We start from the raw sequence: 22,526 nt of genomic DNA, 5'->3' as shown, positions 1-22,526 counted from the left end.
AACTGCAGGCAGAGAGAGAGAGAGAGAGAGGAAACATACTGGCTTCAAAACAAAAGGTAAAACCTCTCAGCAGTTAAAATGCTTACCAAAACTCTGAAAATATAAAACTGGATAAGTGTCTCTTGCAGAGATACTGTTTTTTGTGGTGTAAATATTTGCTCTGACAACAATTTGATTCAGGTATAATGCTTTACAGAAAGGTGAAATGCCGTTCATACTAATTTTCAGTCTACAGTTTTTTTTTTTTAATTTTATAAAAGTATAAAACAGTATAAAATGTATTACTTATTGTAGACTTTTTTTTTAAGTTAGTTTGTATATGGCCTGCAAATTTAGTCTATAAAATAAGTTATGTATTTATGTTTTAAATACGTTTTAGAATATAAATGATTGTAGACTTAATTATCATTAGATTTTTTAAAACTGTAATCAATGCATTTAATTTTCAGATTGACGCATAATAATTTTTATACATCTGTTTATTTCATTTTTAGATAAAAATTCAGTTAATTAAAATATTATATGGGAATTTTTTTATATCGCAAAATGTAATCTGTTACTCAAGTCTTTAAAAAAAAAAAATATTTTGTACAGTACAGAATTTCTGTACTGTACAAAAGTTAAATCGATATGTTGAGTAATCGGCTAAATTTAGTCTAAAAAGTAAGTTACCTAATATTAAAGTCTTTTAAAATAGCAATTTTATTTTGTATTTTTTATACAATATAGAATTGTCTAATTATGGTATTTTTTAAAAATAATTATTATCAATTTTTGACAATAATTGAATCAGTGAAAGCGATTGGAAGTCTAGCCTGTAGGTGATTTACTTAATATATATATTTTTCTTTTTCTTGCTTTTTTCTTTTTCTATATTGTATTTTTATATACACAATCATTTTATGCATTGAATTTTATTATTTATTTTTTTATTTTATTTTGACAATAATAGTCAGTTAAAATAATATATGAACTAACTTACTGAATTTAGTGTGAAGGGTAAGTTACCTGATAATGTAGTCTTTTAAAATTGTAATATTATATTGTAAATATTTTTACAATATAAATTATTGTATGCTTAATTATATTCAGATTTTAAATTCTGTAGTCAATGCAATTATTTTTCAGATTGATGCATAATCAATTTTTGACAATAATTGAGTTAAATACATTATTAAATAACTTGGCAAATTTATTCAGAAAAGTTACTCAATATTGACATTTTTTAAAATATTAAAATATATATTTATTGTAGACTTAATTATAATTTTTAATTCTGTATCCAATGCATTGAATTTTAAATTGCAGTTTAATCATATTTATACGTTTTATTTTTTTGACAATAATTCAATCAGTAAAATCAATATGTTGACTAACTGGCCAAATTTAATGTGAAAAGTAAATTACTCAGTATTGATGTCTTTTTTTAAAATATCAATTTTATTTTGTATTGTTTTATATAATACAGAAATGCCTAATTGTGTTCTAAGTTTTAATTTAATTATCAGAATTTTTACAATAATTTAATCAATTAAATCAATATGGACTAACTAGACAATTTTAGTTTGTAGGTGATTTTCTATATTGTAAATATTTTAAGTTTTAATTATAATTTTAAATTCTGCAACTGATGCATTGGATTCTCAGATTGCTGCAAAATCATTTGTACACCTCTGTTCTAATGCATTTCAGGAAAGTTTTTAAGCAACTTTTTGCTTATAAAGCAAGGAAATGCTTGAAATTGTTTAAAGAGTGAGTCTCCATGATTTGTGTCTAGAATGGTAACTTTTTCATTAGGCATCACGATTTAGTCAGCACTACAAAAACAGCAACACGCGGTTCTGTTTTTGCAGGAGCGGTCGCTCTGTGTGTGTCCCTGCCCATCGAAGCGCCACCGCAGCCAGGATCAGGTAAACCTCCGCTGAGGCTCGGGTACAGACGTGCTCTCTCTGTAATGACAGTGATAAAAGGTCAGAGCACATGTCGACCCACTTTAAAGAAATTGAGTTATAAAGACTGGCCAGTTGAAGCTCGTAGTCCTTCATTTTGTGTCATCCTCTGGCAGCCGTTTGAGCCTCAGATGTGAAGTGTCTGGGCTGGTATAATGAGAAACAGTGAGAGACGGAGCGGACGGCCCCCCTCTACGGAAACCTCCGTCCCTGCCTCACTCCGCCGCTCCGTCTCAAAACTCGTTTCCAAAGTCATCCTGCAGTTCTCTCTCGGAGTCTCTTCATTATGGTGGGTGGCAGATGGAGGGTCTGCTGAGCTTGAGCTTTATTCATTGTGACTTGTTTTTCATTAGTGCCTAATTTGACGTCAGGAAGCATAACTGCCAGGAGCCAAGGGGTATATAACAATTATGGCACACGCAGGTTAGACCCTCACACCCGCCTTCAGGTACACATGTGTGTGTTTGCTTCTAGTTAGTGGTAGACTTGAGGATTCATTAATGTTGGTGTGTTCAGCGAGCGATTGTAAATGAAGAGAATTTGTTACAGATGTTATAGGTGTCAAGCTCTTCATAATTTGTGCATCATTAGTAAGTTGTTTAAGTGGAATCTGGTCAGAGTCATGGCCTACTCTGATGCACTGAGTCATGGTACTCATATAGGCCATGCAAGTTTGAGTCTGGCTTTCACTACAAAAATAGTTTTTAATCAGTATTTTGTCTTGTTTTCCACAGAAATAACTTAAAAAAGACTAATTTGCTTTAAGACTTCAGACTATGTATAACACTAATACACTAATTATATTAAAAACAAATTAGCAATATAAAATTGCATTTTTTTTTTCTGTAACCATTGCAACCGTTTTATTTATTTAAAAATTTTTTGTATTTTTAATTTCTTTTTTTATATAGCATTTTTAACAATACTACTTTACAGTATTAAATAGGAAAACAGTGTGTCAGTAATGCAAAAGGACAACAGTAAACACTGTTTTCAGTTTTCAGTTAAAGGCAGTTTGTCATTGAATTTATATTTTTTGAATTTTTTTAAATAATTTAATTAATTAAATTATTATATGAACTAACTCGCCCAATTAAATTATAAACGTTACTCTATGTTGAAGTCTTTTAAAATAGCTATTTTATGTTGTAAATATTTTTTTACAATATAGAATTGCTTAATTATTGCAGACTTGATTATAATTTTAAATTCTGTAACAAATGCATTGAATTTTCAAATTGCAGTATAATCATATTTATACCGCTTTGTTTTATTTTTGACAATAATTCAATTAGATAAAATCAAAATGTTGTCTAACTGGCCAAATGTAGTCTGAAAAGTAAGTTAAGTATGTATATTTTATACAATATAGAACTGCCTAATATACTAATTATATTAAAACAATATAAAATTGTTATTCTAAAACTGTCGTACCAATCCAACTGATTTTTTTTTTTTTTGACAATAGTTCAGTTAATTAAATTATTATATGAAATAACTCGCCAAATGAAATCAGAGAAGTTACTCATTATTGAAGTCTTAAAATAGCGATTTTATGTTTTGTGCAATACAGAATTGCTTAATTATTTATTAATTGCAGTATAATCATATTTATACTGCTTTATTTTATTTTGACAATAATTCAATCAATTAAATTGATATGTTTACTAACTGGCCAAATTTTGTCTGAAAAGTACAGTAAGTTACTCAGTATTTAAGTATCTTAAAATTATTTTATTTATATATATATATATATATATATATATATATATAAAAAAAAACAAATATTTATTTATTTATTTATTTTCTTCCTCCAAAGATATATGCAATTTAAAATATATAGTAAAATCAATTTTTAAAGTATATTTTACTGGCAAGCAACACCAAAGTACTGATTACATTCAGTCAGTCATTTATTTATTTATTTTTGTGCTTTTCAACTTCCTGATTATTTCCATCCTATCACTGTCTACTACAGGTCTGGCTCTAAATAGAATTGGTAGGAGGTTAAAAGGTTGGAATCAGTAAACATTACAGATAGTAACACTATTCCTCTGTTCTTCTGCTGGACAGCTCTGCAGTGAGGAGGTTTTCTGCGCTCCTGTCTCAGTTGATTGGGCCCAGAGTGCACTGGGCTTTCTGTAGTGTTGCTCTGGAAGGGAAGTCTGCACGTTTAAAGAACTCCACTTAAACCACTTTTTTTTGACTGCACGTTGTCATGTTTCCCCTTAACTGAACCCAAGAGCTAAAGGCCTCATGGGTCAAAAGCATGGCAGCTCTAACAGAAGCTCTGATACTAGAGAATGCGAACAGGTCTTGCGTAAAGGTGAGAAGGTGACCGGTTAAATCATATCCAGGTTTATTATTGTTTTGAATTTAGTTTTATCTCTTTTTTTTGCTTTCAGTTAATCCTTTCAGTTTAGTTGACTTGTAGTTTTCAGTCCATGACTGTTCATTGTAACTGCAATGTTATTAGAATATATTACAATATATTTTAATTTTAGTTACTATAGTTTATCTTTTTTTAATGTGTTTTTTGTTTTTATTTTAGTTGTAATTTTTAGTATTTTTGTGCTGCCAAAATTAATCATTTACATAGCAGCATTTCTTCTTTTTTTTCTCTTAAATAAGGCAGATTATACAGTTTGAAGACTTTACAGTAGATTATGTATTCGAAGGGGTCATCGGATGCAAAACTCACTTTTATATGTTGTTTGAACATAAATGTGTGTTGGCAGTGTCTGTACACATCCACCCTAGAATGTTCAAAGTCCACCCAGGTTTTAAATATAAATAATATCCCCCTTCTCAAATCAAGCCATTCTCAGCTTCTTGGCTGTGTGACATCACACAGACCAAGGCCAATCCCAGGACAGTTGACTGACACTGCCGTCTTACCCTAGAACCGCCCTGAGTGAGCTGTCGACAGTCCGCCGTTGTTTCGTCACCGGAGCAGGGCAAGACAAGAATGTCACCTAAGCGATTGAGGTGTTTTGTTGTTGGATGTAATAATGAACATAGCAGTCATCATTTACTCCTGATATCTGAGCCGCTGAAGACGCAATGGATTACATTTGTTTTTGAAGGGAATGCACCTTCCGATCTGCATAAATGTGCCTATGTTCGTCTGAATCATTCATGGTCCAGCTTCATCTACAACAGAAGTTAGTATAAGTTTCTTTAATAATTGTTTTTGCAAACTGCCTTTCCTAATAATGTGCTAGTTAGCAAGTTCCACGGCTAAGTGCAGCTAAAGTATGGCTTGTCACCCCACAGAAGGGAGGGGTGGGGTGAGGAGAGCTCATCATCATTTAAAGGGACGTGAATAGGTCTTCTTTTACACTACCATTAAGAAATTTTAACCAAAGCATGTTATAGTGTTTTCATTAAGACCCTAAAGAATCATATCAACTTGTGGAAAATGGGCATCCAGGGACCCCTTTAAGAATAAAACTAAAATTAGTATGTGCCAGTTTTTATTTTATTTTAGCTCTTTTCGGAGTTGGTTAATTAAAATGTTTAATTAGTTTTTGTTTTGATATTTATTAACACTTACAGCACTGAACAAGCTTTATGTGTGGATTCAAGTTAACAAAAAAAAACTGCTCTCAGCTGTTTCTCTTGCAGTAAGATTGAATGGAGATCAATTACCGTGTCTGCTTCTCAGATTTTTCTCCTGAGAATATCCCATTACTATATGTTTCTGGTAGTGTTTCAGAACAAATAATGTCTTAGACTGTTTTCAAACTAGGCAAGACACCAAATTATTCAGTTCACTTTCATTTTCTATATTGTATGTCAACAACAATCTCATTTGTGTGTGTGTGTGTGTGTGTGTGTGTGTATATGTGTATATACACATATCAGATGTCCCCAGAAAGATAGTAATACCAGTCAATTCTGACCTTGTGGGGACATTTTTAGGTCCCCATGAGGAAACAGGCTTATAAATCATGCAGAATGAGTTTTTGTTCAGAAAGTAAAAGTGTGCACAGTCTCCTGTGAGGGCTAGGTTTAGGTGTAGGGTGATAGAATATACGGTTTGTACAGTATAAAAACCATTACACCTATGGAAACAACGTGTGTGTGTGTGTTTTCTGATATATATATATATATATCAGAATATATATATATGGCTTACTGTATGAGGACACAAATGTGTATAATGACATGGGTACTATAACATAAACATGGTTTATGAGGACATGTCCTGTGTCCCCGTAAACCAGAAGGCTTCAAAAACATGCTAAATTGTGTTCTATGAAATTAAAAAATGCTAGTAGTTTCCTGTGAGAGAAAAGTTTAGGTGCAGGGTGATTAAAAAATACAGTTTGTACAGTATAAAAAAACATTATGCCTATGGCGAGTCCCCATAAACCTCATATGCAAGTGTGTGTGTGTGTGTGTTTAATCTCTCCTAAAGGTGCTTTAGGAAAAAACATCTGAGATGCTTAAACGCAACCGCACTGAGATCTCCAAAAGTCTAACTTCTGGGTTAGTTTTCCTCTGGGGAATCTCAAAGTAGTTGTGCTGCCCTGGTTAAATGCATCAAGTGTCTGTAGGCTATTGCAAAGCACTAGATATTAGCATACAATGTGATGTACAGCTCAGTTTTATCGATTGAAGCAAGGCTGCCGCTGTAAAATGTCTCGTACACCCATGCGCTCTGAAAGCAGAGGTCTCTGAAAGGCCTTGTTGTTGCGTCACCGTCGGAGGGCGTATGAACTGAACTGCTCTGTTCAGCTGCCAGCTGAGATCTGTAAGTCTATTCAATTACCTCAAACACCTCCGAGATCAATGGCTGTATTTCTTCCTCGCGGTGAGTTAAGCAATTCATCTTGTATTAGTAGTGACACGGTCTTCCAAGAAATCAACTCGGCTTTCATCTTCATTCTCGTGTCCCAGGCGATGTATCGATTCCTGATAGGAAAACAGTGAGAGGGGAAAAGAGCAAGAGGGAGTGTCGGTGAGATTGAAGGAAGCAGAAAATGCGAAAACAAAGTGAAAACAGCCAGTTCTTGCTGCGAAAGTGGCTTCCGTGCCAGAAACGAAGCCCGGGGCCTAATTTCCCATGGCTCCAGGCTCAGGGCTAATTTGTGCAAGTGAAGAGACTGACCTCCTTGAAGATTAAACAATTAGCAGCTCCTGAGCTCTCAATGAACACAACCAGCGAGCCTCGGGAGAAGACGACAAATTAGAGCCGGCCCGAAAGAACCTCTGGGATGTGTGCTGCACTCCTCCTGTCTGTCCTGGGTTGGGATAACACCTGAGACCACCTTACACTCTCAGGACGTTCTTGATTGACTTGTGCATAAGAGGTCTGAATTGGATTTTTCTGTTGCAGCAGGACTTAGTTACAACAGTTGAGCCTGTAGAGGTTAGAACTGGATTGAAACTCCCAGAAATGGTTGATTAGCTCAAATGGAAGACACTAAACCCATTCTCCTTTGGCTCGCGATGCTTTAATGACTTCTCGCTTCGTTCCATTGTGTTCGATAGCATCCTCTTTCTGCACCACGTAGCCTATTTGTTCCGTTTCTCCCCAGCAGCACTGGAACAGACACAAGTCATTAATAAATGGCCAGGCGTAGCTTTTACCGATGTTACGGAGATGTAGTGGGTCTGTTCAACCTGCATTACCATCACCTGCACAACCCTGCTGTAATTCAACACCAAGGCTGAGTGTGAAGGAGAGGGAATTGCCCGGTGTGTTTGACGGGGATATTTTGGCTGGGCTGTAATAACATGTCAAATTAGCATTTCTCCAATTCTGCACGTACAAAGGCCAGGCTGTAATTGCTTTAACCTGCAGGTTCTTTGTGGTGATGTGGTAATGAACACTTTCAAACAATAACAACACATCCATATTCCCTCAGCGGCTCTGTCCTTGTTTAAAGCGTGAAGCTAATTTATAGAGCTCATGTTTGTCTGTTTCTGCTGGAGATACAGATTGTACTGTCAAATTTTCATTTTTAGGATTGGTAGCTGTGCTTGTTTGCACACTGCATGAAGATATAATGAGGAAATTAAAGGTAAAGTTTATCATTTGTGTACCTCTAGTGGCACCAGACGGCATTCCATTCTGCTTGAACGCGGACATGATTACCTTTGCCCTGAGCAGTCGTGTAGGTTGAACTTGAACTGAGAATGTGAGTTCATAGCCTGTACTAAATATGATTGAATAGAAGTAGTGCAATATCAAGAAATATCTTTTCTGTTGAGTTAAAGTTGTACCAAAAAAGTAGATAGTTTAATCTGATTCACAACCACATGGTTCTTATGAACCAATTATTTTTAGTGAATCAAAAGCATGCAGCACAAACAGTATAGCCAGGGTTGGGGAAAGTTACTTTTAAAAGTAATACATTACAATTTTGCGTTACTCCCTAAAAAAGTAACTCATTACATTACTTAGTTACTTTTTATGGAAAGTAATGTGTTACATTACTTTTGTGACACTTTTTAAATCTGGGCAGGGCTTGCTTCTTTATTTTTAATATAAAAATATATATTTTTGGCACAGAAAAGCCTTTTCACACCAAAAGTGAAATGAATTCACCTCAGGCTGAAAGAAAAATACATTCATGCAGGAGAAGATCATTCTTCAGTAATAAACAAAAACAAAAACATGAAGCACAAATGTTAGTTTATCTAACATAATTTTTGCTTATTCATGCTGTTGAACTGGATCATCGAAGGTCAGCAGCAAAGACACTGATTTATAAAACGGGGTTAAATACATAAAGAATATTTGTATTATTTAACATATTTGCATTTCACTGTTTTTATTAATTTGGAGGAATACTGAATCTGTTTTTGTGAGTGAGATAAATTAATGCATGTTCACATTTAGTCTAAAACTAACATCATGGTTACTTTTGATTTCCAGAGAAGAGACTTGTCAATCAGTAAATGGGGAAAAAAGTAACTGGTATTACTTATTTGAAAAAGTAACTCGGATGTTTCCTTAGAAATTCAAAAGTAATGCGTTACTTTACTAGTTACTTGAAAAAAGTTACCCCCAACACTGAGTACAGTCCAATTCACAAACAAATAATTCTTATTAGACAGTTTATGTATTGGATTAAAAACATGCAGCATGAACAAATAAATGATTCTTATGAACCAGTTATTTTATTGAATCTAGAACATGTAGCATGAACAGTATAGCCTGATTCACAAGTGATTCTTATGAACCAGTTCTTTTAGTGAATCTAAAACATATAGCATGAACAGTATAGCCTGATTCACAAACATGATTCTTATGAGACAGTTTATGCAGTGAATTAAAAACATGCAGCATGAACAAATAAATGATTCTTATGAACCAGTTATTTTAGTGAATCTAAAACATGTAGCATGAACAGTATAGCCTGATTCACAAACATATGATTCTTATGAGATAGTTTATTTAGTGAATCATAAACATGCAGCATGAACAGTATAACCTGATTCACAAGTGATTCTTATGAGCCAGTTATTTTTAGTGAATCAAGAACATGCTGCATGAACAATATAGCTCAATGCATAAGCAACTGATTCTTATGTGAATCGTTTATTTAGTGAATTAAGAACATGCAACATGAACAGTGTAGCCTGATTCACAAATGATTCTTATAAGCCAGTTATTTTTAGTAAATCAAGAACTGCAGCATGTGAATCAAGCAGCATGACTGGTGTAATCTGATTCAAAAAGTGATTCAGTTCTTTTAAAGAAAAGCTAAAAAAAAAAAAAAAAATTTTTAATATGTTTGAAACACTGCCATGTATAATTTCTAAAGCTTAGTTGATACTCAGTCCAACAGTGGTATTTGGGTTACCTTCTTCAAAGTTGCTTGAAAGCAGTCAATTCAATTGCACTTTCAAATGCAATTTTAATGCAATAAAATGATACATTTCACTCTTTCTATAAGAAAAAAAAATCAAGTGAACTCAGATATGAAAGTAGATCAGCCCAGATGTATATTTGACATCTATTGTAAGCAGGAAACATAATCTGGAATTTATATTCACTAGTGGTATGGCATTTTGTTTGGCACGCAAAAATTTGTGACATCAAGGTAGAACATAAAGATGACTGTCTGAAAGGCCAAAAATTTGAGCTGAAATCTCAGAGCTAGTACAAGTGGTGTCCTGCATTGCCAAGTAATCTAAAAAAGCAGTATTTTACCTTGATGGCTCTGATAGCTTTTACTGTTAGCCCTGCTTTTCATCACACCAACCCTTTCACCCACCATATACATATTATATTTTACAGGTTGAATTTGTGCCCACCTCTAATGTAAGTCTAGATTGCCTCCTCAGTGGAGTTCTATTGCTGTTCCTGCCATGACTGCATTGGCGGAGTGTTTGTATATCTTTTTAAATGCCAACCACTTGCAGTTTACATTCCTCTGCGCAGCATTAAAACAAATTATAATCGATTCAAAGCATAATGAGCAAGACAGGCCTACACAAATTAAAAGGAAACAGCCAACATCCAGAAAGCAAAGTCTAGAGCCCGTACTGGCTCTGCATGTTCATAATGAAAGAGGTCAAGGAAACCAATGCAATCCCGCTTTCATTAAAACGTTTGCGTAACCCCCCCAACCCATCTGTCATGATGTCTCTTACATGTAAAGCTCACGGCTAGGATATGAAGCGGGCCTTCAGGCAGGTTGTGATGTATGCGAGAATCATTCATCCACTTTCTGCCTTCCATTAGAAAGCACACTGAGGGAAAATGGGAGTTTGCTGATTCCGGAATATTTGTCTTTAAGTCATATGTTTTATTCCTGCGAGGTTGGAAATTGAATCCCTTTCAGTCTATGAGTTGGGATTTAAAGTCTGTGTAAAGCAATATTAAATATGTGTTCTGAGTTTATCACAGTACAGAAGAATGTGTTATTAACCACTGAGTTGTTTGCTACCTGAATTCAAATTTAGGAATTGATTTGGATTAAGTTTCAAAAATGTTCTCTGTTTCATTCTGAATGACACAGAACCCAGCAATGCAGTAACTGAGATGATTGCACTTCACTCCTTTGTTTAAATGTGCCATGGTGACCACTTTACTAGGTACAGATGGTTTCTTGCTGGAACTTCAATATAATTGAGATACAGACTTTTAATGCAGATGATGTCATATGACCGTGACGAGGGCAAGCAGATGAAATTAGCATGAGGGGGAATAGAAATGTTATGTGGTCAGACCCCAGTTTTGCAAGCTGTAAGACAGATGAATGGAGAAATGAGGAGAACAGCCCACCCTGTCATAAGTGGTCTACAGTGATGGATCGCAGAGATTAGTGTTACATCTAACAGCTCGCCCATTGCTGTGGTAGCACAAGGATTTTTGCATGCTGTGATGATTTTGGGCATTCTGCATAATTATTTAATTTTGAAGGCCTTTTGTCTAGTGACCTAGTATGAGTAAGATGAGACACTGTTTTTGTTTGTTTGTTTGTTTGTTTCCAATTAGTGGTGCACAATTTTGTTTCATTTTGCTTTGCTTTTTTTCCATTTTGTTGATGTCTTGCTTTTGATTTGCTTTTGTTTATACTTTTTTTCTCTAATTAGTGTAGCTTCTAACATAATTGACACTTAAAAGTGTGTAGCTTATTTTCATAAGCAGTCCAACTTAATTTTTTGTCAAACAGACAATGAATATGAAAAAATTAATTAATTAATATACAGTGCTTTGCGAAAGTATTCATACCCCTTAGTTTTTTTTCACGTTTTATGGTTCTAAAAGCTGTGGACTGGGTTTTTTCATCTCTATATTTCTCTCTCTATATTTTGGCGTGATGAGCTTTACTTCTACTTTGATGAGTTCCTCAGTCCCAGCATGAGGCCGCTACCAGCGCACTTTTTTTGGGATGGTACGCTGCAGGTGATAAGCAGTGCCTGGTTTCCTTCAAACATGATGCTTGGAATTGAGGTTCATCAGACCAGAGAATCTTGTCTCTCACAGTTTTTTAGGTGCTTTCTTGCAAATTCCAAGTGTTTTCTTGTGTCTGCACTAAGGAGAGGATTGAGTTTGGCCACACTGCCATAAAGCCCAGATGGGTGGAGTGCTGCAGTGATGTTTGTCCTTCTGTAGGTTTCTCATATTTCCACATATGATAATGGAGCTCAACTAGAGTGACCGTCAGCTTCTTGGTCACCACTTTAGCCAAAGCTCTTCTCAGTTTGGCCAGGAGGCCAGGTGTAGGAAGTCCTCCCTGGTGAAAAAAAACAGCATATGCTGGTGGGTATGTTTTGATGCTGGGGTGCTGGTTAGGTAGGTTTTGATGCTGGTTTAGGCTGGTCCTCTGCTGGTTTATGCTGGTCCTTGACCAGCAACATGACCAGCTAAGGACCACTGTTAGTCCACGGTTCAATATGTACCTCGGTTTTTAACCACGGTTTTCGGTTCGTCATTGCATGTCATTAGAATGGAAGATGCTCTGCGTGTGTTGCTTTTTCAAATATACGCGGGGAAGCGTTTCCTCATTTCAGCATGTGAAATCGCGGGCGCACATACAGCAAATTCCGAGAGAAATAAAACAAGGAAGTTATTTAAATGCAAAACCGCAATTCACAAGCGCGTATTGAACCGTGGATGTCGTACCGAACGGTTCGATATTATATTGAGAATTGTGACATCCCTAGTGAGCTGACACAATCTTGTTGCTATATCATATGGCACCCACCAAAAGCATTATGGCAGCAAGGTTTGCATATGTCATTTACATTTTATTATATATAAATCTAGTTGTTTTCTACAATGAAGCATTGTCACGTAAAATTATGATTTTGTATATTCAACTTGGCCGTGTGGAAAAACTGCATGGAATCCTTTACAGAATCTTCTTGTTACCTTTGGGATATTTTCTGCAGTAGCACATCTGGAATTAGGGAGCCACTAACCTCTTTTAAGCCAAGAAGTTGGTCTGGAAGCTCCAAATAAGCATTGACGGGTCATTTATTCATTCCCTGCCTCCTCCTTATCAGTCCCACATTCCACACACACAAAAACACACATTAGATTCCCTTTCCCTTGTAGTGGAAGATGTCCCTTTCCTTACAGCTTTCATGTACATTCTATTCCTGAGAAAAATTAACCGGAGAAATCCTTACCCCTATTTAATGACAGAAACGGAAGAGGGGGAGGAGCCGGAGGCTCAAGCCGCTGTAATTAATGAGGACTGTTCGCTTACAAGATGAAGATTCATTTCACAGGCCACGTGAAGGGATGAGATGGCCTCCTGCATGAAGGATACACCACAACACTCCGAGCAGGCTGGGGGTAATTGATGACGGGGGCGCCTCTGCCGTAAATGTGCTGTAAAAGCCATTAGGAAGGGTTTCAGTCACACCCGTCTGATGTCTGCACAGATAGGCCAGCTCGAGAGAATGACGAAAACAGAACAGAAGTGCTCCTCAGACACAAAGACGGTCTTTTGAAACTGAGTTCCCACCAGCTGTCAGCACATTTCTTGCACTCTCTAATTGCCAATGACCTAGTGCTCTGAAACTGAGAGTTGCCATACAGCAGCAAATTAAATGCCTTTGGTTGCGGCCTCCATGTGATGGGCCTGTGATAATAAATATTCCTGCTATTAGCGGATGACATGGATTTATGACTCGATCAACATCACCAAAAATAGGATGTGGGCCTTCGTGAAATGGGAGGATGGGAATGCGGGTCTGTCCTTGGTTTAAGCAGTCTCTGTGCCTCGGCATATGTGGCTTGTATCTATATACTGTAAATCTAGCCTGAAATTGTGTATTGCAACTAAATGCTGTTAATTATAATGGATTATTGTAAATGTAGATTCTATTTCTGTATGTATGATAATATAAGACGAGAAAGCTTAAAAACAAAATTGTTTCACTCTCACCGCGAATGCAATAAACCAAAGCTTATTCCCTTCAAATTCCTGTCAGAATATGCTGAGGCCTTTCAGAGTGGAAGTTTCCATCCTGATACATTCTTCTGTCCCAGAGGTATGTCTTTTTCTCTGCCTGGTGTCAATGAGACTGCATTTGGGATTCTGGGTAATAAGGCGTGGACCACGGTCAGCACAGCTCATTCGACTGAGAACACTGTGAACTCTAGTACTTTGGCTGCACATTTTGAGATGTAGGAAAGAGAAAACAAGAGAGATAAAGGAGCCTGTTTGCTTTCAGACTGTGCTGTCCTTCTCCAGGACACACAAGAGGCCAGCGGTCAGGAACAAATGGTCTGAGGGACAGACTGTATGCTGTAGAATGAAACATCCCTCTCCAAATAGGCCCACATCCCTTTTAGTAACACTGTGATGTCACTGATACAGAAATTCTATTGATGTATGGGTATCAGTTGCATTTTTACATTTATTGTCTTTTTAAAGGGATAATTCACCCATTTTTTTTATGTCGGTTAACCACCCCTGTGTTTCTAAACCTGTATGATATGTCTTTTTTGCCTTTTCAAGGCTCTAAATTAATTAATTAATACAGGAATACATAAATAGTTATATTTTATGTGTATCTGTCTTCTTTTTTTTTATTTACTTTTTAAATGATTATTATTAAAAGCTTTTCCCTCACTTTTATTGAACGCACAAAATATGGAAGCCTGTTTCTGCCACTGAATAAAAAAAAATTTAAAAAAAAGGTAATTGCGATTACCTCACAATTCTGACTTTTACTCAGAATTGTGAAATATACAATCGGAATTGGGAGTTATAAAGATAGAATTGTGAGATATAAGCTTTTCCCCCCTCAAAATTGGACTTTATAACTTGCAATTGCGAGTTTATATCTCAGTTCTAAGAAAAAAAGTGAGAATTGAGTGAAAAAAAGTCAGAATTGTGAGATGTAAATTCTCAATTCTGTCATTTTTTTTCCCCAGAATTGAGTTTATATCTCGCAATATCTCGACCTTGCAAGTTAAGTCAGAACTGTGAGATGTAAACTTCTTTTTTCCCCTTAAAATTGGACTTCGTAATTCTTAATTGCGAGTTTAAATCTCACAATTCTGATAAAAAAGTCAGAATTGAATGAAAAAATCTGAACTGTGTGATATAAACTCACAATTCTGAAAAAAAAAAAAGTCTGAATTGCATGAAAAAAAACTGAACTGTGTGATATAAACTCGTAATTGCAAGAAAAAAGGCAGAATTGCGTTTTTTTGCGCAATTTTTACTTTATTTCTTGCAATTGTATGTCACGTAATTTTGAGTCAAAAAAGTCAGAATTGTAAATTTATATCTCACAATTCTAACTTTATAACATGCAATTAAGTTTATGTCTTAAAATTCTGAGAAAAAAAAGTCAGAATTGTGAGATAAAAGTTGCAGTAACCTGTTTTGTTTTGTTGTTGTTTTTTTATTTAGTGGTGAAAATGGACTTCCATAACAAGAGCTGTCAAGGTGTTCTTGAAAAATAAATAAATAAATAAATACATAATGTTTGTCTCGGAGGGAAAATAGTCATATGGGAACAATATGAGAGTGAGTAAATAATGACAGAATGTCATTTTTGAATGAATTATTCAGAGTGAACTTTTTTGGGTGAACTGCCACAATATGCTGTTAAAACAAAAAATTGGGCTGACAGCAAAACGGCATCCAGTCAAAACCAGTTTAAGAGGTTTAACTCAAGCTTAATCTGAGCCCTCTAGTGAATCTGATACTATTTTCATGATCATTTCATGAGACATTTACTTGATAAATGCCCTCTTCGGGTACTTCAGAGAGCAATAAACCTATTATTTATAGGTGCACAAGCCTTCGGACAATTGTTAATGTCACTGTGTCCTGACCTCACGGCTGAGTTCAAAGCTCTAGTGCTCAGTCGGCCGAGTCAGCCCGCTAAAGTGTTTATGATACTAATATCAGCCGGTCCCATATGGAGAAGGCAGACCCATAGACTAGTGACTGGGACGGTAGAGGACACGGTTACCGGACCGTAGCCCTGTCACGCAGAGATGCAATCATGACTGTCATTATTACCATTTAGTCCTTCACCAGATGCCCTCTTAACAGGCGACCAAACCTGACTGCAGTACGCCTGCATGCATCCCACCATCACCATTCCCCTCCAGCGATCGGCTCTTCTGATCTTCCAATCAGCTCACGTCCTCTAAGCCGATGCATTGATGATGTTTACTTCAGGAAGTGACATTTGCAACTTTATTTAGTTCAATGAGTTGCCGGCTATTGGCATGACCTTTTCTGCCATTGCTGTGGGTCCAAAAAGCCTTAGAGACGCCGACTTCTTTTCTCACTTATATTGATGTTCAATAAGCCCCTGTTCTTCATTGATGAAGTCATTTTGCGCAATGCTTATGAAATGCATCGACTAATAGAGGAGTGTTTAATTCCAATGAGAATATTTATAAATATACGAGAGTGAAGTCGGAATTGATGAGAATGGAGGTCGTGTTTATGCCAGGTTGTTTATTAGTGGGTGTGATATGAAACTCAAAATGCTATTTTGTTTGTGTGCTGACAAATATTTTGGTCCCTTGTCAGGCTAGATATCAAAAATCCGTTTTTCGGGTTTAATCAGGGTTAAGTTTCACATTTGAGATGTTTTGCTGGGAGTGAATAATGACAGAATTTAGTTTTTAATTTTTTTTTTTTTTTTAGATTTTCCATCATGTGTCTCAAGCAAGCATGCGCTTACTATCCTGTTTAAATTCCCACTGGCTGCACCTTTCAGATGCAGCTCTAAAGGCATCTTTCACTGTGATAAGGAAGTGCTTTATGTATTCCGGTCATGTCGGATATACACACACCTCCCTGACAAATGCAAGGCCGGCAGGAGTTAGAACTATGGGGGGATGATAAACAGTTTTGTTTGTGTATCTGTGACTGAGTAAGGAAAGAGAGCATTTTATTTCTTTGATGAAACGCATTAGACATGTGTTGGGATTGAATCAGGTATGCTTCAGCATGCTATAGTAAGAAAATTAATTCATAAAGAACTAAATAAAAATGTTTCAAAGCTACCCATTTTTAAATCAAATTTTTTTTTCTTTGTTTATTTATAAGACTACAGAAGCAGCAAAGCAACATCAACATTTTCTTTATTTATTTCAAACAAGAATTGATTTTTTTTGGCATTGCAGTGGTTTTTAAATTTATTCTGCAAACACCATATGTCTGCAAAATACATGAAAAATGAAAAATATTCAAGGCTTTGTGCTTAAGTGCTGTTCATGTTCTATTCTCTTACTGTGGAGGTCCACTTTTTCAAGTTTGTTCTTTGTGATATAAATAATGCCACCTTTGGGGTTTAGAAACTATAAAAGTAAATAATACCTTTCCCACATACTCTAAAAATTGTGTGACAAAACAATATTTGCTCATACGACCACACATATTTATTCATTACTAGTCGCTACGTTCCAAAACCCAGTAGGCTGCCTACATAGGCAGCATTTTAAAGCATCATAGACACAAAGCCTATTAGAGAAGTTAAACCCATAATGCACTGCATTGAGCTCTGTGAGAAAAAAAAATCCAAGGCGATGGGTGAAGTATGGAAGCCCATTTCCACCACTGAAATAAAAAAAATGTAATTGTGACTTTTTCCTCACAATTGCGAGTTGACATCAATCAGGAACAATTTTGACACAATTATGACTTTTCTCAGAACTGCATGATATAAACTTGCAATTGCAAGTTATACAGTCAGAATGGCGAGAGATAAATTCAGACTTAATATTGTGTGACATAAACTCATTAAGTCAAAATTGCAAGATACAAACTAGCAATTTTTACTTTTTTTTTCAGAATTGTGAGATTTAAACTCAAAATTGCAAGTCCAGTTCTGAGGGGAAAATAGACTGACATTTTTTTAGAATTGTGAGTTTAAATCTCACAGTTCTGAAAAAATAAGTCAGAACTGCGAGTTTGTATCATGCAGTTCTGAGAGGAAAAAAATCTGAATTAAGAGTGAGATAGAAAGTCAGAATTAATTTACCCCAATGGTAAAAGAGAATTAATTTACCCCAATCCATAGCAAAGAGAACAAGATATTATAAATACATTTTTAAATCCCACAGTACCAAAATGTGTCTGTAAAGTAATTCAAATTGATTAAAAATGTATTATTTTTTTATGTATTTTATGCTTGTCACAGTATCTCATTAGCTTAGTAACATGCTAATGGCAAACTCAAAATAGATCACTTATGAGATTCTTTTTCAGATAGTATGCTTCCTTAGAAATCTGCTGTCTATGTAGAGTTCATTACGTCTTAGAACAGAGTAATAATCTTTGCATTCATTGATTAGAATATAAAATTCAGATTTGAGATTCATGCCCCAATCCATCATTTATGATCCAAAACACAGTTCTGCAGTCAGAGGCATAAACTGGAAATAAAGATGCCATTTCTTTGTGTTGTTTGAATTGTGTGCATCAGAAAGGAGGTTTGCTGAGGGGCAGCTTCTCCAGCACAGCAATCTTCTTCTTTATTGAAAAAGACAAATGAGGGGGTTTGTAAGCAGACGTGCTTCATTTTAACATCTACTGTGGCCCATGGCAAAGTAGCGTGCAATCAGCGAATGTCAAGTATGCCGTGTTGTCACGTGATATTTACCTGTGGTTTATTTACAAAAAATGAGTGTTTATAAAGAGACACACAACACCTCTTAACTCTAAAGATCAGGTAGTTAAAGCTCTGAAATGATCACAAATGAAAATTCTGACATGATTATACTTTCATTGCAGGTTGGTGGTAAAACATAGCTCAGTCTGTGATTTCAGTACAGTATATTTTGCCTCCCTTGTGATTTTGATGTTGGTAGCCTTTTTTAAAGTGGGTTGGCTGTCAGATATGGTATAGAATGAAACCTCCTCCCTAACAAAATTATATCCCACAATTCACCTGTAATCTCACAACGGAGCCCCCGAGGGTGCAATAAATGTTTATTACCACTAAGCTTCTTTCACAATACCTTCTTCTCCCTAATGCATGTTAAGGGTTATTGAAAACACCTGACCTGAACTTATTTCAGATCTTATATTCTTCTCAAAATGTGTATTTTTGTTTAGTAGGGGAACTGTGTTTTTTGTTTTACCAATAATCTGAAGTATACTGAACGGTTATTTGTGTTTGTGTTCATTACTAATGAAAATTTAGAGCTTTAAGGTTTTTAAACAACATAACAGCATAAAATCAGAATTTATCATATTTACTTTCCAAAAGTGCATTCAGTAATTTTTTTTCTTCTTAAAATGTTTTAGGCAGAGAAATAAATAGTACTTTTGACCACTTTCAAGCTTCTAAATGGATGTAAAAGCACCATAAAATATTATAAAATTAATCTAAATAAATTGTGCATTATATTTCAAGACTTCTGAAACTATACAGCATAACGAGTTAAATTAAAGTCATGAATCATTGAAAATCTGGACATCTTGTGCAGCTCTTCCCGGAAAGTTCATTAGAAAAGTGGAAATGTTGTGAACGAATCATTCTTTTGAGGCAAATCTGTTCAACAAATCATTTGAGCTAGTGCACAAAACTGGTCTCAACTTAATCATGAATTGAACTGATCTGAAGTTTAACTGAATGATTGATGGTTAACAGCAAACAGGACACTTTTCCCTCTTTTTGCGTTCCACTCAATGGAGAAAGTAGGGTTGCCAGGTTTTCACAACAAAACCGGCCCAGTTGCTATTCAAAACTAGTCCATTACTTTTCGAGGGGGTCCCCTGTTACTGTTGCTGCAGGTTGTTTTTGATGTCCGCAGGTTTAAGCGACCCCAATAACAACATACTTAGCCCTGGGATGCAAATTTACCAGGGGAACCCCAACAAAAAATTCATAGTTTACACCCTTGAAAGCGTGGAACTATCCCCCCGATTGGGCTAGTTTTGAGTAGCATTTGTTGTGAAAACCTGGCAACCCTGTTGTCGGGATTCCCCTGGTAAATTGGCATTCCGTGGCAACAGTGTTAAAGTAGCTCATTTCTGTGGGAAAACTGGAAGAAAGTCATATGGGTTTGAGGGTGGGTAAATGATGAAAAAGTTTGATTTGTGGGTCAAATATTTCTTTAAAATGAAAGCTTGCAGATGTGGCCTAGAAAAAGTAGATTTATTCTACATAAAGCGGGTCTTCCCCTCATTCTGTGAGAGCGTGTTAATGAGCACATGATAAATAAGGTCTCTGTTGCTGAATGTTAAGAAACTAGCATAACATACATTACTCAAACAGCTGTAGCTGTATATCAAGTATAAAAGGAAGATGCATAGCTGCATTGTCAGTCTAATCATATGGTGTTGTAGTGCATATGCTGACTCTCCTTTCTCTCTCGGTCTGTCTTTCTGGCGGCCACAGAGCGGGTGGCATGGGATAGGCGTGGATGTGCTCGTGGATGTTGTGACAGTGGTTCAGTGAGGCGTGAGAGGGAGGGTTACACTCTTGGCTCAAAGGCAATGCCAGCTGATGCAACAGATGGCAAATGTCTTTGATTGGTGCAAGGTGTTTGATGAGCAGAAATGGTTCTGTTTAATTACTTGTCAAGTTGTCCGTCTGGGGCTGGAGGCTTCTTGTCTGTCTTAGAGGCTTGTGGGACTTCAGGCCTGATTGAATTGCAGTGCTGGATGGACTGAAGCACCAAGCAGTTCCTGCATCTGTTGTCTGCACCATCAGAATGTAATTTCTCTTTCTTTTTTTTTTTTCTTTTCGCAGTATGCACTGGCACAGAGAATAAGCTGAGTACTCTGTCAGACCTGGACCAGCAGTATCGGACCCTTCGCAAATACTACGAGAACTGCGAGGTGGTGATGGGTAACCTGGAGATCACCAGCATCGATCGCAGTCGTGACCTGTCCTTTCTTAGGGTAAGTACTCTGAGTGAGTCTTTTCAGGTTCCCCACATGGATTTTGCATAGTATTGTGTGTTTTCCGTAGTGTTTTGATATTCTATGCCATCTCAAAGTTGAAGTTTCAAGATGATAATTACACTTAGGCCCAGTTTTATAGACAGGGCTTAGCCTAAACCAGGATTAGGCCATAGTTCAATTAAGACATTTAAGTTTTGCCTTAGAAAAAAACACTGCTGGTGTGCATCTTGAGACAAAACAAATGCACTGATATATTCAGTCAATGCAAGTTTCTTTCAGTTGAAACAGCTCAGACTTACATTTTAGTCTAGGACTAGGCTTAAGCTTTGTCTATAAAACCGGGGGTTAGTATTTTAATTACCATTTCTGAACTCAGGTGTAATTTCAACCTGCTGGTTTTTGTTCAGTTGTTGTTTTACAATAGATTGCTTTTAAAGCAATTACCCTTACCAAAAAGTGGTATACTTCAAGTTTATTACTTAAGTAAAGTTCAAGTATATTTTTAGGTATACTTTGTGTGGTAAGTATACAAATATTAGTGTACTGGTAGTATACTCATAAGTGTACTATTTCAATATTACTTGGGACTAAATTGGCCCACTTTTTTTCTAGTATATAAAAGTATATTTTTAAAGTATAGTTGAAGTATAACAGTAGTAAACTTTGAGTACACAAGAGGTTTACATCAAAGGTTTTGTACTGCAACTACACTAAAAGTAAACTTCAATGTATACTGGTAGTTTACTAATTAAATATGTGTAGCAGCATTTTAAGTACACTTTGAAGTATAGTCTCAGTACACTACTATTTTAGTAGTTTTATACTGCAAGTATACTCAAGTTTTCTTTAAGTGAACATCATACTTCAAGTATACTACTATGTCCCTATTTAGGTATTAATTTGTATATATTTTGTTATATGAATATCTGAACATACAAAACATTAAAAGAAAGAACAGGGTATCTGCTTGTAAACAAAAACATTTTATTCTAGCTTCATGCATTCTTTTTAAACACTTGAATGTGGGTAAGTTTTATAAATAAAAAAAAATAAATAAATAAATAAACAACATTTTTAACAAAAAGCTGAAAAAAAAAAAAGATTGAGTCCAACATAGGGCATATCTGCTCAGTAGGTCTGTCCAATGATATGCTTTTTCATAGTCTGCACTTTTATGCTATTTGTTCATGCAGTCAGTATTTGAAGTCAGATAAAAGCAACCAAAACGATCCTGCAATTCAGACGGGAGAGATTTCTGTGAGTTGTAAAGTGCATGGAATGAGAATGATTTGTTCACTTAAAAGATTAGAAAGTGGTTTGTTTGTGACTGAAACGCGACTAGTGAAGAAAAAACGATAGATGAGAGTCTGACCTCACTGCTCGTCTCCCCCCCATTGCAATAGCCCCATCTCCCACATATCAGTTCGTGTCATGATGAAGATAATGGGTAGTCAGAGAAAGGTCAGGGATCTTTTCTTCAGGAACAACATAGGTATAAATATTGTGTGTCCAGACGTGACTAGCGAACCTTCCTGTACTTCCTTGCGAGCACAGTGCCAGCTTGTGAATTATCACACATCCTTTGCCTAATTAATTTCAGTTGGTTAATTTGAGCTAATGAAGGAGACCTTCATTGGGTTGTTGTAGCTGAGCTCGAAACCTGATCGCATGATGAAAACGCACCTGTGGGAACTTGCGAAATATGTAGCGGCAAAATGCTAAATACGTATCGCCATGTATGTTTCGTGACATATTCGAAGCGAAA

General features: G+C 35.9%; 1 protein-coding gene across 3 annotated transcripts in view; it reads left to right on the top strand.

Annotated features, from left to right (window-relative positions):
- The window catches only part of LOC127170958 (receptor tyrosine-protein kinase erbB-4), a 391,542-nt gene that overhangs the window by 161,642 nt on the left and 207,374 nt on the right, over positions 1-22,526 (top strand). For all 3 annotated transcript variants that reach the window (XM_051119332.1, XM_051119331.1, XM_051119330.1), the window contains exon 2: positions 20,607-20,758. In XM_051119332.1, coding sequence (XP_050975289.1) covers positions 20,607-20,758 — 152 coding nt within the window. The remainder of the gene's footprint in view (positions 1-20,606; positions 20,759-22,526) is intronic.

The sequence above is a fragment of the Labeo rohita genome, chromosome 9, assembly GCF_022985175.1.
Source record: "Labeo rohita strain BAU-BD-2019 chromosome 9, IGBB_LRoh.1.0, whole genome shotgun sequence".
NCBI lineage: Eukaryota > Metazoa > Chordata > Actinopteri > Cypriniformes > Cyprinidae > Labeo > Labeo rohita.
The sequence above is the reverse complement of the archived record's forward strand: the minus strand, read 5'-3'. Positions and strand labels throughout refer to the sequence as shown.